This window comes from Patiria miniata, unplaced genomic scaffold (assembly GCF_015706575.1).
Source record: "Patiria miniata isolate m_02_andy unplaced genomic scaffold, ASM1570657v1 HiC_scaffold_28, whole genome shotgun sequence".
Lineage (NCBI taxonomy): Eukaryota > Metazoa > Echinodermata > Asteroidea > Valvatida > Asterinidae > Patiria > Patiria miniata.
The window spans coordinates 3,371,788-3,387,375 of NW_024037067.1; the positions used below are offsets into that span (position 1 = coordinate 3,371,788).

Below are 15,588 nucleotides of genomic sequence, written 5' to 3' on the forward strand. Positions count from 1 at the left end.
TTGTTAATCAAATTGTTTGGGTTTTTCCTGCGAAATATAATTATCTACCTTTTATATATTTGGGCTCGCTTTTTTTTTAATGAATTTTCTGAATAATGAAACAGGAATTGTTTCATATTTACCGGCGCCATCTTGGACAGACGAATATTGTTGATGTACCCTAACATGGCGCGGCCCCCAACGTGGCGCACTTTGATTTTTTGCCTGTAACGCCTACCTAGAGCAAACGTTTTAACTGAAATTTCACAGAAAGGGGAATTTCATCGAGTTCTAAACACTGCTGTTCATAAAACGCGAGTTTATTTACCCGTAACAAAGTTAGAAGAAAAATTTATTTGGCGTGATTTTAATTTTCAAGTGCAAAGTGAACCCTTTGAAAATGCCCCGAAAAAGAAGAAAATAATTTTCTGACAAACATCTGGCTGGGTATGTAAGTAGAGATAATAATTATTTACCAGAATTTATCAAGTTTACAGAAATTCGTAAATGTTAACTTGGAATTTTCCAAGATTTATTAAAGTGCGTCACGTTAGGGAACACTCCGCCAATTTGTGCCCAATTTCCGGACGCCACCGTTTTTGAATTTCGGATTAAATTTTATGAAACCGAAATTGTTCACAGAGGTTAAATAGCAAGCAATACAAAGGTAAAAGTACTAGTATTTTACTGCATGAATTTGAGGTTTGTCGACAAAGAGGTTTGGCAACACTACACGAGGAAAGTCGGGTAGCTTCGAAGTGCGCCACGTTAGGGAACACGACTATACGCGGCAAAAGTAGGCCCTATACGTGCGTGCGCAGACTGTATGCATATTGTGCACAGTACCGGCGGCGCGAACGTACAACTTTTAAAAAGTCTAAGCTGACAAAGATCATACGTCTTCGACTCTTCTCTAACAGTTGCACATCAAACATGCCCTCAGAGTGAGGAGACGTTTCAAAGGTAAGTGAGCTTCTCTCGATTCCGTGGCCTCTTTAATGCAGTGGCCGCTGACTTATTTGTTGCCTCGCACATTAACGATACAGGCAGGTTGATTAGCCATAATTTCCATAACACTGTTTATGGTTACAATTTTCTCAATGTTGCATGCACCAATTAAAGGTGAATTTCTAACAAGTTAAACGACCTTACTGCTAGGTCGTAAATGTTTATAGTTTACAAAGTTGCGAGTAATAACTTCCAGTTCCAGTGGACTCAGGCCAAAGTGAATTTGGATTTATTTTTTTTTGCATAAGCGGCCTAAACTGATTATGTTTAGGGTTACTTGTGTATTGAATAGTGACGTAGGCTGCATTGACTTTCATGTCTTATATGAAATTTGGGTTCATATGAAATCTGGTTTCGGACTCTAACCTTTACAGTTACACTCGACCTGTCAATGCCCTACAAGTGTTCACTAAGGCTTGCGCTATATATGTGAACACCAATAAATCAGTACCAAATTTGATCACCACTAGGCGTAGTCACGGCTCAAACATCCATAGTAATATGCATGGTTACATCTTTATTGCGCAAAGTCTGCACTATGGTGATGATATAATGATGTAGCGCCTTGAACACCAGTCATGGTGGATATGTGCGCTTTAAATACCCACTGTTATTATTATACATGTATTAATATCGGTAAAAATGTGAAACTTTATTTATCCATGTATTGAGAACACACAAGGATTTAAACACTATACTGTTCACCAGTCCTCCAACCTAGCTCTAGGCTAGAGCTAGTAGGCCTACGCGGAGTAAAAAAAACCATAAATATAAACATCTAGGCCCGCCTATACCAATCATTTATATGCATGGACAGTGACGTCACCAGACTTTTCAGTCTGGGGGGGGGGCCACGGGGGGGGGCACCAGCATTTGATGGGGGGGGGGGCACTTAGGTGGATACGGATCGCCGTCCTGGGGGAGGGGTCTAAGGGGGGGGGGCACTCGGGGGGCACTAGGTTTTCCAGGGGGGGCACGTGCCCCCCCCCGCCCCCCCCTGCCCCCCCCCCCCCCCCCCCCCCCCCCCCCCCCTTGGCGACGCCACTGTGCATGGATAATGATCAATGAATCTGCATTCTGGATGCGCTATACAGTAGGTAGCGGAAATATGATCACTGATTTAATGTTGGGTTCCCGTTCCTTTCTAACAGTGCAAACTATAAGCTTCTACGACACGTACGCTGCAGGCTTGCTGTGTAATAAATTCTATTATACATAAACCGCCTTTTGTGAAAATGATTTATGTTTGAGCCATGGGGATAATCTATTGTACCACCATCAATCAGCTAGGATGGCGGAACATGTTTAGTGTTCCGGGAGAGGGTGACCCCTTTGGCCTTGCGTCTCGATCTCGATGGCGCCGCTTTTACATAATAATACACATGTTGTGTCACTAATGCACCAATTCATCACAAACTTTGATAACTATAGGCCTACAACGTCATAATTAGTTTCATACACCGTTGGAATAAGTAAGATTTGAGGCTTTGCATGGTGGAATACAACCGTTGGAATACTCCATTCATACGTGGGGCTTCTGGAAGTATGAGGGTGGGGCATATTTTGCTTCAATCCCAGTAGAACACAAAAAAGACTATGCAAGTACATGTACTTCACTATAGTTGGGAACACTTTTCATTAAAATGACTCATGGCTCAGTGCGCGCCTAGCCTTGTTCAAGGCGGTCTCGAATTTCTGTCGGAGGGAGAGACTCAGGCACGCACGCGAACCATGGCAAACAAACCACCGCGTAGAGCACCTGAAAGTTCATCCCTGCTGGTGGCGCGCTGAAACTAGCTTTAACAGTAAAATTGACCCGCTAAATTTCGAAAAGTTGCAATTATTTTTGGTACATTGATTTCTTACAGAAATCACCCTCGGAAAAAAGGCCTTTGTATTAAAAGTGAAAGCATCTCAATTTATGGAATCTGAAAAATCGGCCGACGTGAAAGAAAAATATCGTGCCAAAAATTACTGATCTCTCACTTCCGAAAATCTAAATTACATGTGGACTATGTACTACTGGAACTTGGTGTATGCATATGAAAGTTTATAAAATAATTTTCGGGCGGTTATCGGGTGAAAACTGAAAGTTAAAAAGGAGACTATAAGATTGTCTTTTATGATATAGATTTTTTTGAAATAAACTTGAAGGACTCATTAGCATTAAAATAAATTCTGAAATGACCGCTGATAAGGACTGTATTCAAGCCAGCACGATATCTAGAACCCATCGGCTGTGCTGTAGGTAAATCTTAGCGTCGTTCTCTTGCTTTTATCCATCTCCAACTTCTCATCATTTTTCGTGATGAATACCGAGGTAAAATTACAACATGAATGTTTCTAGGGGTGATTACTGTTAGAAATCCTTAAGTTCTGTCAAAAAATAAAGCAAGAGAAAGGGCAACCTGTGTAAAATGCCCATAGGCGGGCCGGCCGCGCGAGGGTTTTAGAAGCTCGCTGCGTGACCTTATACTTTTATGCTCTATTATCATTATCACTGATGCAGAATTAATACCAAATGCTGTTCTCTATAATACGAATCCTCTCGCACGCACTAGCGCACACACACCAAAAAACATTAAGTTTTGCACGTTAATTCGCATCCGTCCCCGTCACGGTTCAAGTGCAGTGGTCTGGTTAAAATCGTTAGTTTTGGGTAAGTCCATTTTCAGAAAGGTGTTGTCAGGTTTGTCTCGCTGACGTGCTCCACATCATGCGCAATAATGATAATTATGTTCAGTGTATCAAGTCCATTAATATTTAACTTGAACCTTACAACCGTACAGAAGCCGCTCTTTTCTGTCTAACTTGTGGCAAGTCCGAAGGCCAGTGAGTTGCCACTAAGTCCTCGAATAAACACTGATTCAGGTTGTCGATAAAAAGACACAGTTTTACCTACACTGGCAATTGTATCGCAGTCGTGTTATGTGACAGACCACTGGTTTTCAAAGATGTTAACTCGTAAGGTGCATAAAGTCAGTCTCCTAGTTCTTGGGTCGCTAGAGTGTCTGTGCTTTGGTGGGTGGATCTTCGGATGGGCCTCACTGGTTTTTGTCCTGAAACAGGAAGGCTACTTCGCGGATAAATGCTGGACCGAGGGAACCACAGCTGACCCTCGCAGTACCGTACCGTCAAGCGGTTCCACGGCCAACGCGAGCCAACCGACCACCGTGCCGGGACTAGCGGGCTGTGCCGATCAGGACGCCGAGCTTCAACTCGTTTTCACGGTAGCTAACTTCTGCGTTTCCGGTGCCTCGCTGCCACTCGGACTGCTATTCGACAAAATGGGAACTCTTTTCATGAGAATAATAATAAGGTGAGTAGCACAAGTTGGAAAATTACATTCTACTTTCATTATATATCACGAGAGGTCGTACATGAACATTATCAGTGGCAAAGATCTATTCAGTTTTCTCGTTTTACTGTTTTGTCTTAGATTTTCCTTTATCAGTTTATCAAATGACAAAACAAAGTAAGGCCTAACTTTTTTCTAATATGTTTTGAGATGTAGGCCTATATCAGGGAGAATGAAGGGAGTATACATGTACTCTATTTGAGAATGTTGATGATCTTGTTCTTTGCACTGAACTAGTGGTTCAATCATGGAGGAAGGAATCCTCCATGCAATTCAATATACACATTGCCGAAAGATGTATAATTTGAATTGTCGTTATAGGCTTCATCTGTACCGATCATAAAATCAGTACAGTCTTGATATTTGAAGGCTCTATAGAGGATCCGTGCTCTGAGCGATCAAAGAGTTGATTACATTGGTGGTAAATCCCAGTGGTTAAGTTTTCTTCAACAACAAATCTTCCAAATTACATGTGTTGTTTGGTATTTTATTTAGCGTTCTGATGTTGGCTGGGAGCCTGATGTTCGCGCTGAGCTCCAGTAATCCTTTACTAGTCTTCCCTGCAGCCGTATGTGTATCAGCCGGTGGTGTCCAACTTCTCGTGGTAAACCTACAGGTGAGTTTTCTTTTAGGGCGGGATTTGAACCTGCAACCTCGGGCTCGCCTCACTGGAAGTCCATGGATTGGATTATAACGCGGGTCATAAAGGTTAAATGCGAGCTAAGTGCCACTGTGCCAACTTGTATTTCTTATTTTATTTCGACAACATCTAACAGCGCCAGCGCCAGAACGGGATGGGACTTGGTACAAGACGTGGAAGGATATTGCGGTTTTGATGGTGGGAGGAAAACCCCAATTTCCCAAAATGATATTCTAGGGCAAATCCATGCATAGAATCAGGCATGGACTGAAAACCCAGGCCGGGATTCGAACCCGGGTGACGGCGGTGAAAGGCGAGGAAAGAAACGCTATATACGCCAACATGATCCCCCAGTGACTGAGTTCCTCACTCCAAAAACAAAGTCAAACCACATATTAAAAGATAACATGCAACTTTAATAAGCCGAACAACTCTTATTATTGTGTGTTTAAGTGCTTTGTTGTTGTCGAAACCCTGACCAGATCTTTGACACTGAGTTATTAGGCATGTCAAGGTAGCTTTGATAAACTCTTACCTTGTGTTGTCATTTAAAATCGATTGTAACATGGACATTATGAATACAACTTAGAGTTTTGAAGAGTTCCATATTTTTTTTTACTAAGCATTGTTGCACCTCAGTCCAACAGTTTGATATTATTGGTTTATTCACATGTCAGCTTCCATCCATAAATGTCAATGTGAAATATACAAACTTATGTGTGATATTATATATTTTTGTTCCGCAGATTTCAAATCTATTTGGACGAAATAAATGGATAGTAATGACCATATTCTGCGGCTGTTTCGACTCATCCGCCTGGGTGTTTCTGGTTGTGAAGGTAACCTGATGTATTTCTTTCTTATGACTTGTCATTATTGTACTTTGTAGTTAACCCCATTTTCAACAATAACATTTGTCAAACTCCCCTGATTTATTTGACTAATGATGCTCACAAGAAAGTTAAACAACAGCAAAATTATACAAAACATTAAAGCGGAAACTTATTTTTGTTAAAACAATTTACGATAAGACATGATAAATTATTACAATCGGTATCAGTTGCAGAACTTGAAATACGATTTGGCAAACGACTCAGCAAACAGTAAGCTCAATGCCACTTGATAAATTATCAACCCGCTTTTTGCGCGGCTCAATGACAAAAGAATGGGCATAACGATGTTTGCACACGTTTATGTCTGTGCACTTGTTTGATTTCCTCCGGGAGTCTGATACACATCGAGTATCCCATAATATATCACCGCATGACGGGGCAATCTTTCTGAAGAAATTCAGGGGTGAACAGAAAAGCGGTGAACAATATCATACTCTCGTGTAGGAAGACAGAAAAACAAGTGTATTAATTCGAAGTGTTAAAGTAGAAAGTTACGCGGCAGGAAACCTTTGGTTTAGCTGTGGGAATCTTCTTCAAATTCTGTACCGATCGTTAGTTCCGTGATTGAAAAAAAGCTATGGTTTTAACCACCACACCAAAACTTGATTTCACTGAACGAATTCTATCGATTTCCGTCTGTTTTACCAATGACCATATTTCCAGTGTCAGTAAATGGACCTTTGCCTTTTTACTATTTGTTTGCCATCAACCTGTTTTTGAAGTGTAGGCCTATATAATGGAACTTTATCAGTTTCTGAAGTGCTGTTTTAAAGATTGTCTGAATGGTAAAATTGAATAGGTCAATAACACACAGTCAGATGACACATACACATGACCTCAGAAAATCAAAACGATAGCCTCCAGTGTAAAAAAAAACCCCGATTGTCCAGCACACCAAATAAGCTTTTTCTTCAAAAACGAACGAACTTTATTGTACATTCTCTTGGCAACAAGGGCATCTCCTTGGGTGTAATACAATTACCAATTGTTAGTGAAATTGCAAGTTGTAACTTGATCGCTCGTCGTAAAAACCAAAAAGAATTTACGTGCAGTATCAAACGTAAGCCTTATTATGGATAAACTGCACTGGCGGCGGAATGGACCCACATTCTCCGGAATTTAACACTGTTAACCTAAAAAGTTGGGCAAGATTTGAGTAAGGCATTAGTCAACTCTCAATCCGCACTCCCGGACTGCCCAAAGGCAGCACTTTGCTTGTTACTCACTGCCTTCTCCCACGTTATATGACCTCTGTTTTCTTTTGGACCCTTATTAGATATATTTTAATCAAAACTGGGCTCTAGTTCAACATACGCATGCGCACCATATGCACGTGTATTGGTCTTTGCGCAATTACCCCCAATCCTTTGCGTTTGCTCCACAAATGCGCCTTTAGATGCGGCGTCAGGTACGAGCTGAAGCTTAGCTGAGACAGTAAAACTAAAAGGCATCCAAAGTTCATTGCCAGCCCCTTCTACAAACATGACACATAAACGTTCTGTTGTGGGAGTGACCCTAGGCAAATATGAATTGCGATTCCATGTACAAAATATAAGTGGTTCTAGAATAAAGACATTGGTTGTTACTGTATTAAAATGATGTACTTGACGTGCTGGCGACACCTTTTGCGTCCTTGTTTACCAGCCAGCATAACTAGTGTTCTGCACGTACCTACACTCACGCTTCACTTGATCGCACCCGTTGGGTGTGTTTGCTTAACACCTTTACAAACCTGTCAGTCATGATAACACACATTGATATTTTGGCAACAGAGCGCGAGTATGAATTTGGAGTGATTCCATACACACTGTACAAGGGCGAGGACGGGTCGTCAACTTGACAACTTGATAAATTTCATATTGTGTCTGAATTCGGCCGTTGGATCATGGAACTCATCATGCATGCAACACGATTCTAAACAGCCTCAGCAACTACAAAAGCGCAGTGTCATACGTGGGCTTATAATAAATCAAATTATAGTCTTAGTTCAAGACGGGATTTTTATTTCCCCAATGCACCCTGTAAAATTCAAAGCCGCCAGTAAAGGGCGCTACCAAAGCGCCCTCTTTCGGCGGATATGAACCGCCGTGCATCAGGCAAGGGAAATGCTTGAACTTGTGTCTTCCTTTGACCGAGACTATAGTCTATGTTCTCAATTAGGACTTTGTCTCAACGAGAAGTTTGAAAACAGGCTGGGTACCCCACAATATTTTGCGCGTAGGTTGTACGACACATTTTCGACCGTGTCATAGAAAGTTACAACCGGCGGAAATGCGCGTTGAACCACCTCGGTACGTATGGTGGTTACCGAAGTAACAATCTTTAATTTCATTTCCCTTCTCCTATCCTGAATTCCGCAGGTCCTCTACGAAAATTTCGGCTTCCAAGTTCAAACCTCTTTCTTCATTCTGGCGGGCAGCACGTTTGTCTTCACTCTGAACACATTCGTCTTGCTGCCGAAGAAGGGGCACATTCCATGGCCACTCCCACCGGATTACTACACCAATCAGCGGTCGGGAAAAACGTTGAATATTCATGAGGATGAGACGCTGCACGCGTACAGCAACGCCATCAAGGACACAGAGGGAAAATATCACCCTAAAAGTGAGGACGATGAAGCACTTGAAGAACCTGACCCCAGAGAAGCCAAGAAAGTTGAGAATAATGGTTGGTATAAAACAGTTTTATTTATATATGTATTTTGTACCAAAAAAGATAATGGGACAAAAAGGCTTTTCAGGTTTTGAACAATGTAGCTCATTTTCGCAGTTTGCTCATTGACTAATAATGTAATCAATTTCCGTTTCATTTAAAGAAGTCTCAGAATACTACAATGGTGCGTGTGGCAATGGATTACCGAATGGAGTCAGCGGTGAGTCCGCTGACCAAGATGGCGACTCTACTCTCGCGTCGCCTAGCAACCCACTGTCGAAGGATTTCCCATCGTTGAGGGCGTGCGTCATGTCGCCCCTCTTCGGCCTTTTCTACTTGTGGTTTTCCATTCTGCAACTGGACGTATTGTTTTTTGTCAGTACGCTGAACCCGGTGCTGACCAAACTTGCTGACAATGACGAACAGCTCGGTAAGTCAAGTCCCAATTCGCATGGCCTACAAACACATAAATCATCTTCGAGTTCATCCGGTGTGGTCGCCGCGGTGCGCACAAGCGTCGCTAGAGGAGGTGACGGTACGGACCGGGGTGCAACAACCACCAAGTGCGTCATATTTTTGTTGGCCGACAAAATACAGAATGGCCATCATGAAAAGCGCCTCCAGTCCTAGTGTAAGATGGTGTCTAGTCCCATCCGTATTGTGTCATGACACCAAAACGTAATACATAAAGTCGGAGAAAATGGTGAACATTATTCCAAACGAACCAAACTAATACTAATTTTGGATGATGATTGGTTATTTTTAGTTTTACTAAACATATTGAATGTTTTTCCCTCCTGGGTTTCAGTGAGTTCCTACACCAACGCACTTGCCTTCATTCAGCTAGGAGGAATCCTGTGTGCTCCATTTAGTGGGCTGATTGTCAGCAGGAATAAACGCAGACACCGCTGCTTAAATAAAGACAAGGAAGAAGGTAAGCTTCATTGGTCCAGAGGGGTCACGTGTCAAGTTTTCCGAAAAGTGAACGTTGGCATCCAAATAGCGTTTATCAAACCTTGGCGTCGATCCGGTCTCGGCTTTGGGCTTGAGCCTGAAACCGGTTTGGTACCCTGACGCCAAACCAAGTTATCTTTGGAAGCAGACATTCTTTCGCTCTGCCTGTGACTTAGGCCCGGTAGCCTTGCCTTTTCTTTGTCAGCATTCCAATTGGCGCTCAAATGTTACACGTGACTTTTTGTTCTCCATAGAGAGACTCGAAGGGCGTGGCCCATACAGCGATCAGAAGGACGCCGCCCTGGCCTACGCCACCTGTACCACCATTTGTCTTATCTTCGGCGTGTGTGGTATATTACCCATACTGGAGGCCCAGTATGCCACCTTCGTGCTTTCTGTAATGAGCAGATCGTTTGTGTACAGCCTGACAGCCTCAGGAACTTCACTGTTGTAAGATTTTTGTTTTAAACTATCGACGCAGTTTGTGTTAGCTTGTTTATTGTTAGCCCATCGTTCAATCAGTTCTACAGTATTTTTACGATGGTCATTAAACAGTCTGTAGTAAGCTTTCGACTCCATTCAGGGACAGTAGGTGGCGCTGTGCTGCCTCCTCATGAAAGCAGTAAAGGACACGGCGCGTTTACGTTTGCGCACTTGTACATGGTTGGCGCGCTTTTGAAACAAAGTACGCACGACCGATTTTTACCTGAATGTGGACATAACCCGTAGCGTCTTCGCAGAAGAGCGCGCGTGAGTACACGGCGACAATGGCATTCCAGTGTCCTTCAACTCTATTTTTGGTTTGGTCGTAGAGGGGGTTTTCCCTACCGAGTTCATTGTGCAATCACTTTTTTTTTCTCGTTAATTACTTTCTGATTGTGTCTAGTTTTCCCATGGAGTATTTTGGCACACTCTACGGTCTGCTGATCTTGCTGTCGGCAGTTTTCAGCCTTCTGCAGTATCCGCTCTTCATCATCACACAGAGACTCTTGAACGACAATGACTTCTGGGTAATAAGTTAGTTCCCATTTCCCAAGTGAAACAGTCAAGTTCACACAGTAAAACGATTGGATTGGTGGGGGGAGGTCTGTTTCGCTGGGTTCCGTTCATGGCAAGGTGGCGGAAATAAAAACTGCCACAAACTGCTCACTGACTGGAAAGACCTGAAATATAAAACTCAAACAATTGACTTTTGTAATTCTTAATTTTTTTTAAATTTAATCACATTACGTCAAAAGCAAACGCATTTCAATATGCCCTTTTCTGATGGATGTCGGAAGCGGTAGTTAAGGTATAGTTGTACTGCGGCCATCTGGGAGATGTGTGCTTTTGTTCCACATGGATACGCACAGCGCCCGGTAGTGTTTATTAATTAATATATCAAAATACACGTCCCAATGGCTGATGAATACAATCTATATAAGATGTTGCATTGCGCTATCGACTAGGAATTTAGCCACAGTGTAAACGATCCCCCAACGTAGCAATAATACAGCGTGAAAGCATTGCATTCAACCGGCTATTAGTATGCCTAAACGCACGCTACGAAGCGTCGTACTTTAATTTAAAACAAGTTTGCCGCCTTTTGAAAGGACAGGTTGTTTGTGATTCTTATTGTTTTATTGCTTTTGTTTTGGTGATTTTCAGGTCAAGATTGGTTTGCTGTCTGCTAGTCTTCTGACCTACTCTCTTTCCATCTACGTCTTCCTTCATGCAAGAAAAAAGGAAAAAGCTTGGCAATGTGGGGATCAAACAACCAATCACAGAACGGGCCAAAGGACGTTAGCAGACAACCCGCTTTAGAACAGTTTTTGTCACTGTATTTGGCCAAGGCTTTACTGCTGCCTCTAATTGCATATACAATATTTGTATCATTTTGTGAACATTATGTATTGCATATTCTTTAACACAATTTAACTTTTTGGGGTTGAACACCAAGTTCTCAGGTCCCGGGCAATGCAGGACACACCCATTTCATTCTACTTCGAGTGACAAACTATAACTAAAATTATCATTACTGTAAAGTTGAACAAACTAGTCAACAAACACAATAATATACACTATTAAAAGAAAGAAATAGTACAAAGGCTACAGAGAAACAAACCATAGAATATAATGCCGATTGACGGAAGAAATATACTGTTAATAGAAATTCAGTACGAGTGTTTAACAGTGTATAATGTAGAGCTTTCAGAGAAAATAAAAAGGAATATATGCACCTTGGTATTCGTTTACATATTGTTTTAACACAAGAAAACTTTGTTTTTGTAAATATATAAGATAATAATTTAGGCCTATTTCTTTAACCTTTAATCTTCCTTATAAACGTTATTCTTTTCATACAATGTCTTTGTTCATAGATACATGTAATACCAAAAGATGATCAAAGAAACAAGCTATTAAGAATAAAGAAGGATTTGTCGCAATCACCAAGTTCTTTATACATGTAAAAGTTTCCCAGGGCACGGTTTTAGACCAACTTCTTGTGGGTCTTGCTCATAATTCATTGTCTTGTTAGATTATTCATTATCAATGCTGTGATAATAAAACAAACTACACAAAATTGTGGACATTTTACTAACTTATACAATCTCGAATCCCGTATACACTACTGTGCTACATTACAAATTTATTGGTATTATTATTATTAATTTATGGTAATGAAACCAAGGATTCTTCAAAAGCGCCCTGGGCATTATAGCTCGCAAGCCTGAAGAAACCTGTGGAGAGAAGACAACGAGAAGAAGTTACAGTTTTAGAGGTGGGAGAAAAATCCCAGAAGAATATGCTGGGGAAAACCCACGGAATCAAGTAGGGACTGAAAACACAATCCACATATTGGCCCAGGCGGGATTCGAACCCGGGTCAAAGCAAATCAAATCACAATTATTTGCTCTTCATGACAGAAATGAAAAAAATGATATTAGTATTGAAACAAAATACATGTATAGGCCTAAAGGCCACTAGAGGTGGCAAAACCTTAAAAGCATAGCTTGTATCACATCGATGGAAGGCAAGGAAAGTACCGCTACGCCAACCTGACTCCCCTAAATAGTGCAATGTGCTTTCGACGTGTAAAATGAATACAGGAGAGTTTTAAACGTACTTAACTGAGTTTAAATGAGTCTTCCAACTCTCTTGAACTAAATTTAAAATGCGATTCGCTGGCCAGCAATGTGCGCTTTGCAAAATTATAAACAGACAGTTCAAGCTGCATGCCTGGTATGTTTCTGCCCTCATCAGAACATTTCTCGACACGACTTGGTTTATTGTTTTCTTCGTTGCAACCAAACAAGAAGAAGCAAAACAGCGAAACCAATGAGGTGAGCGCCTCCCAATAGCATGAAAGTCAAGGTGTAGCTCCTTGTTAGGTCGTAGATCAAACCTGCATCATGGAAAAAATTGAAACAAATCAATTTGAATACTAATATGACGTATGGGGGCGCCAGGGGCAGCTTTCCCCATGGTGACATTTTTTTTTTTCGAGAGACGAAAGTGCCAGCTCTATATCGTTTTACCAACGAAAAGACTGAGGGGCCAAGTTTTCAGAAATACTACCCACTAAAGTAAAGATATTTTCGGGTCATTCTGACCAGAAAATCTTGGCAAAACTATTACTTTGACCCCAAAAAGTGTTGTTTTAGTGAAAAGTCGGATCTGATTCGACCGATTTTTAAGAGTGTAGGCCCTATACAAATGATAATAATAATAATAATAACGGAGTCTTATATAGCGCACGTATCTACCAACAATTAGGTCCTCAAGGCGCTGGAATTATGTCTATTATTAAAGACAGGTAAAACGAAGTTTATGAGAAATATGAGACCCATTATGTAGCACCTTATAAGTTTACAAGGTGCTGCGGCGCATATTACAGCCACTGCCAGAAACACCGGGGCAAACCCCTTCTCTTAGCAATAAGTGTTACTGTGTTCTTTAACGTGCATTACACAACACACGGGACCCACGTCCCATCCGAAGGACGAAGCAATAATATTAAAGTGCCTTGCTCAAGAGCACAAGCACCATGTTCCCACGGTCAGGATTCGAAGCCAATGTACCACGGCACACGAGTCAAACACCGTTAAACCACTGGACCACAGCACCCCACGATGATGACTGTGTAAATGATGACTATGTAAATTATGTTATCAAATTTGATCAGGGACCAAAACAATTTTAAAGTAAGTTACAAAGAGTTAAACTTTCAAATAACGGAAAAGATCACAACGGAACTCACCTGGCAGATACAGCAGCGAAAAACGCAGAATGCCAGACTTCATTGAGATCCAACCAAAGGCGCTACCCAACCGATCCACAGCGATGGCTTCACATAACAAGACATCTGCCAGCAGCCATGCCAAACCAATGGCAAATCCATACACGCCTTGATTGACAGCTGTCGACCAGAAGGACGTCAGCCACGGGTCGATGAGGTAATACAGAGCTAGTAATATCAAAGTGATTCCCATGAAGCCTTTATTGCCAATAATCTTGATCTTATCCAACAGAGGTCCGAGACTGAGACCTGTGAGTATCCTCGTCAGCCCGGAGATGGCGGTAAAGATAGTGACATCACTCAGCGAAAACCCCTTGGCCTGAGTGTGAGGAACATAATATACCAACCAGGCAGTATATACAAACTGAATTATGATGTAAATGATCGCCAAAAGCCAGTATGTCACATCGTAGAAGAGCTCGGTGTGCAAATTTTGCCAAAAGGATCGTAAAGCTGATGTCTTAGCTCGATTTTCTTGGTCACTGCTTCGTCTAGACGCGTTCGAGTCCGTACTGCTTTGAGTTCCTTCCTCAGCACCACTCACTAAGGAAATATAGTCTCTACCCTCCTTTGTGACTGTCGCATCGTTGTCAGAGGGGAAACGTAACAGGGCACCGCATGCTGTCAAATGAAAGAAGATGGCACCCAGGAGTAGCAATGTGCCTCGATAGCCGTAGGTATCCAAGAACAACTGTGACAGCCATGGAATTGCAATGTAAGCAGCAGGGGTCCCGGTCTGGGAGATAGAGAAAGCTGTAGAGGTACCCCCTGATTGGAAACAACGGCCAATTAGCTCTCTTGATAAAACATGCGACAGTCCGATTCCAGGTCCTGAAAGAAACAAAAAGATACGGAAACACTACACATAGGCCTAGGGTTGTTTGCAACTAAAGCCTACTATAACCTTGCTCAAATCAATAAGGTTTTTCATAATTCAAAATTAGTTCTCAGTGAGGCGGTCAGGGTTTCCAAGAGGGTCCAGAGCTAAGACACTAACCTGCCAACGCTGCCAGCACAACAGCCATAACCAGAACTGAAGACGACGCGGCACTGACGATGAAAGCCACTGTGATCATGACCCCACTCACCATGATACATGCCCGGATGCCAAAGCGTCTTTCAAGAGGAGATGCAATTGGACCTGTAAATTACAACATTAAAAAAAAAATGTATTTACGGTGAGTATTTATGGACTAGATTAAGATTTTGACGATCATTTTTGCTGGAATTTTTAGTGAAATGTTCCTTTTAGAAAACTGCCAGAAATCTATGCCAAGCAGATTTTTATTCTACTTCTACTTTATTTCCTTCATCAAAACCTGCCACATCAATTTCTGCCTGTTGTTCACATACGCACAAACGTAAAAAGAAAACCACAATGCACGTTGAAAAAAATCAACATAGTAAATGATAAACGAAATAAAAAAGGGAAGGAAAACCGTATTTGTACAATATAAAAAAAAACACTGAGACATATTATACCTGTAAGATCAGCAGTAACTTCCATGATGACAATCATCCAGCCGATAACCCAGGTATACGTATCCGCCTGGCCCTGTAGGGTTGGTAACAGCACAGCTAGACCCTTCATTGCAGCGTTCCAAACAAAACCACTTGTCCAGGCACATAGGATTGCCAGTAAACCGACGTACCGGTTCTTTTCCCAGTGGTCAAACCAACACTTCGCCATTTGTATTTACACTATTACACCAATCCACACATAACGATCAACCAACTTTGAAACTTGATCAGCGTCAACAGACACTGTACAACAAAATTTCCAATGTAAGATGAGCCAATAAAGACCGCAGCCGACCATGCACTT

General features: G+C 41.8%; 2 protein-coding genes across 4 annotated transcripts; one reads left to right on the forward strand and one right to left on the reverse strand.

Moving 5' to 3' along the window:
• Positions 1-894: 894 nt before the first annotated feature.
• On the forward strand, positions 895-11,718 carry LOC119735004 (solute carrier family 43 member 3-like). 3 transcript variants are annotated; one of them, XM_038208680.1, is made up of 10 exons: positions 895-942; positions 4,056-4,306; positions 4,841-4,961; positions 5,732-5,824; positions 8,239-8,545; positions 8,694-8,960; positions 9,339-9,464; positions 9,739-9,934; positions 10,371-10,494; positions 11,132-11,718. In XM_038208680.1, the coding sequence occupies exons 2-10, from the start codon at positions 4,275-4,277 to the stop codon at positions 11,285-11,287; spliced, it is 1,422 nt and encodes a 473-aa protein (XP_038064608.1). In that variant the 5' UTR covers positions 895-942; positions 4,056-4,274; the 3' UTR covers positions 11,288-11,718. The 3 variants fall into 3 exon arrangements, with proteins under 3 accessions (XP_038064608.1, XP_038064607.1, XP_038064606.1); XM_038208678.1 differs by lacking the exon at positions 895-942 and having other exon boundaries at positions 3,879-4,306; XM_038208679.1 differs by lacking the exons at positions 895-942; positions 10,371-10,494 and having other exon boundaries at positions 3,878-4,306; positions 11,132-11,289.
• Positions 11,719-12,397: 679 nt separating this feature from the next.
• On the reverse strand, positions 12,398-15,354 carry LOC119735062 (monocarboxylate transporter 3-like). The gene is made up of 4 exons (XM_038208753.1): positions 15,246-15,354; positions 14,761-14,904; positions 13,725-14,594; positions 12,398-12,869 (listed from the first exon to the last, which is right to left on the reverse strand). The coding sequence occupies exons 1-4, from the start codon at positions 15,352-15,354 to the stop codon at positions 12,751-12,753; spliced, it is 1,242 nt and encodes a 413-aa protein (XP_038064681.1). The 3' UTR covers positions 12,398-12,750.
• Positions 15,355-15,588: the final 234 nt, after the last annotated feature.

Excerpts from the sequence above, each read along its gene's own strand:
- LOC119735004 (XM_038208678.1), top strand. The coding sequence starts at position 3,942 with ATGTTAACTCGTAAGGTGCATAAAGTCAGTCTCCTAGTTCTTGGGTCG. Across the intron at positions 4,962-5,731 it reads TTCTCGTGGTAAACCTACAG|ATTTCAAATCTATTTGGACG; the intron begins GTGAGTTTTCTT and ends TTTGTTCCGCAG. Across the intron at positions 8,546-8,693 it reads CAAGAAAGTTGAGAATAATG|AAGTCTCAGAATACTACAAT; the intron begins GTTGGTATAAAA and ends TTTCATTTAAAG.
- LOC119735062 (XM_038208753.1), bottom strand. The coding sequence starts at position 15,354 with ATGAAGGGTCTAGCTGTGCTGTTACCAACCCTACAGGGCCAGGCGGAT. Across the intron at positions 14,905-15,245 it reads AGTTACTGCTGATCTTACAG|GTCCAATTGCATCTCCTCTT; the intron begins GTATAATATGTC and ends TGTAATTTACAG. Across the intron at positions 14,595-14,760 it reads TGTGCTGGCAGCGTTGGCAG|GACCTGGAATCGGACTGTCG; the intron begins GTTAGTGTCTTA and ends TGTTTCTTTCAG.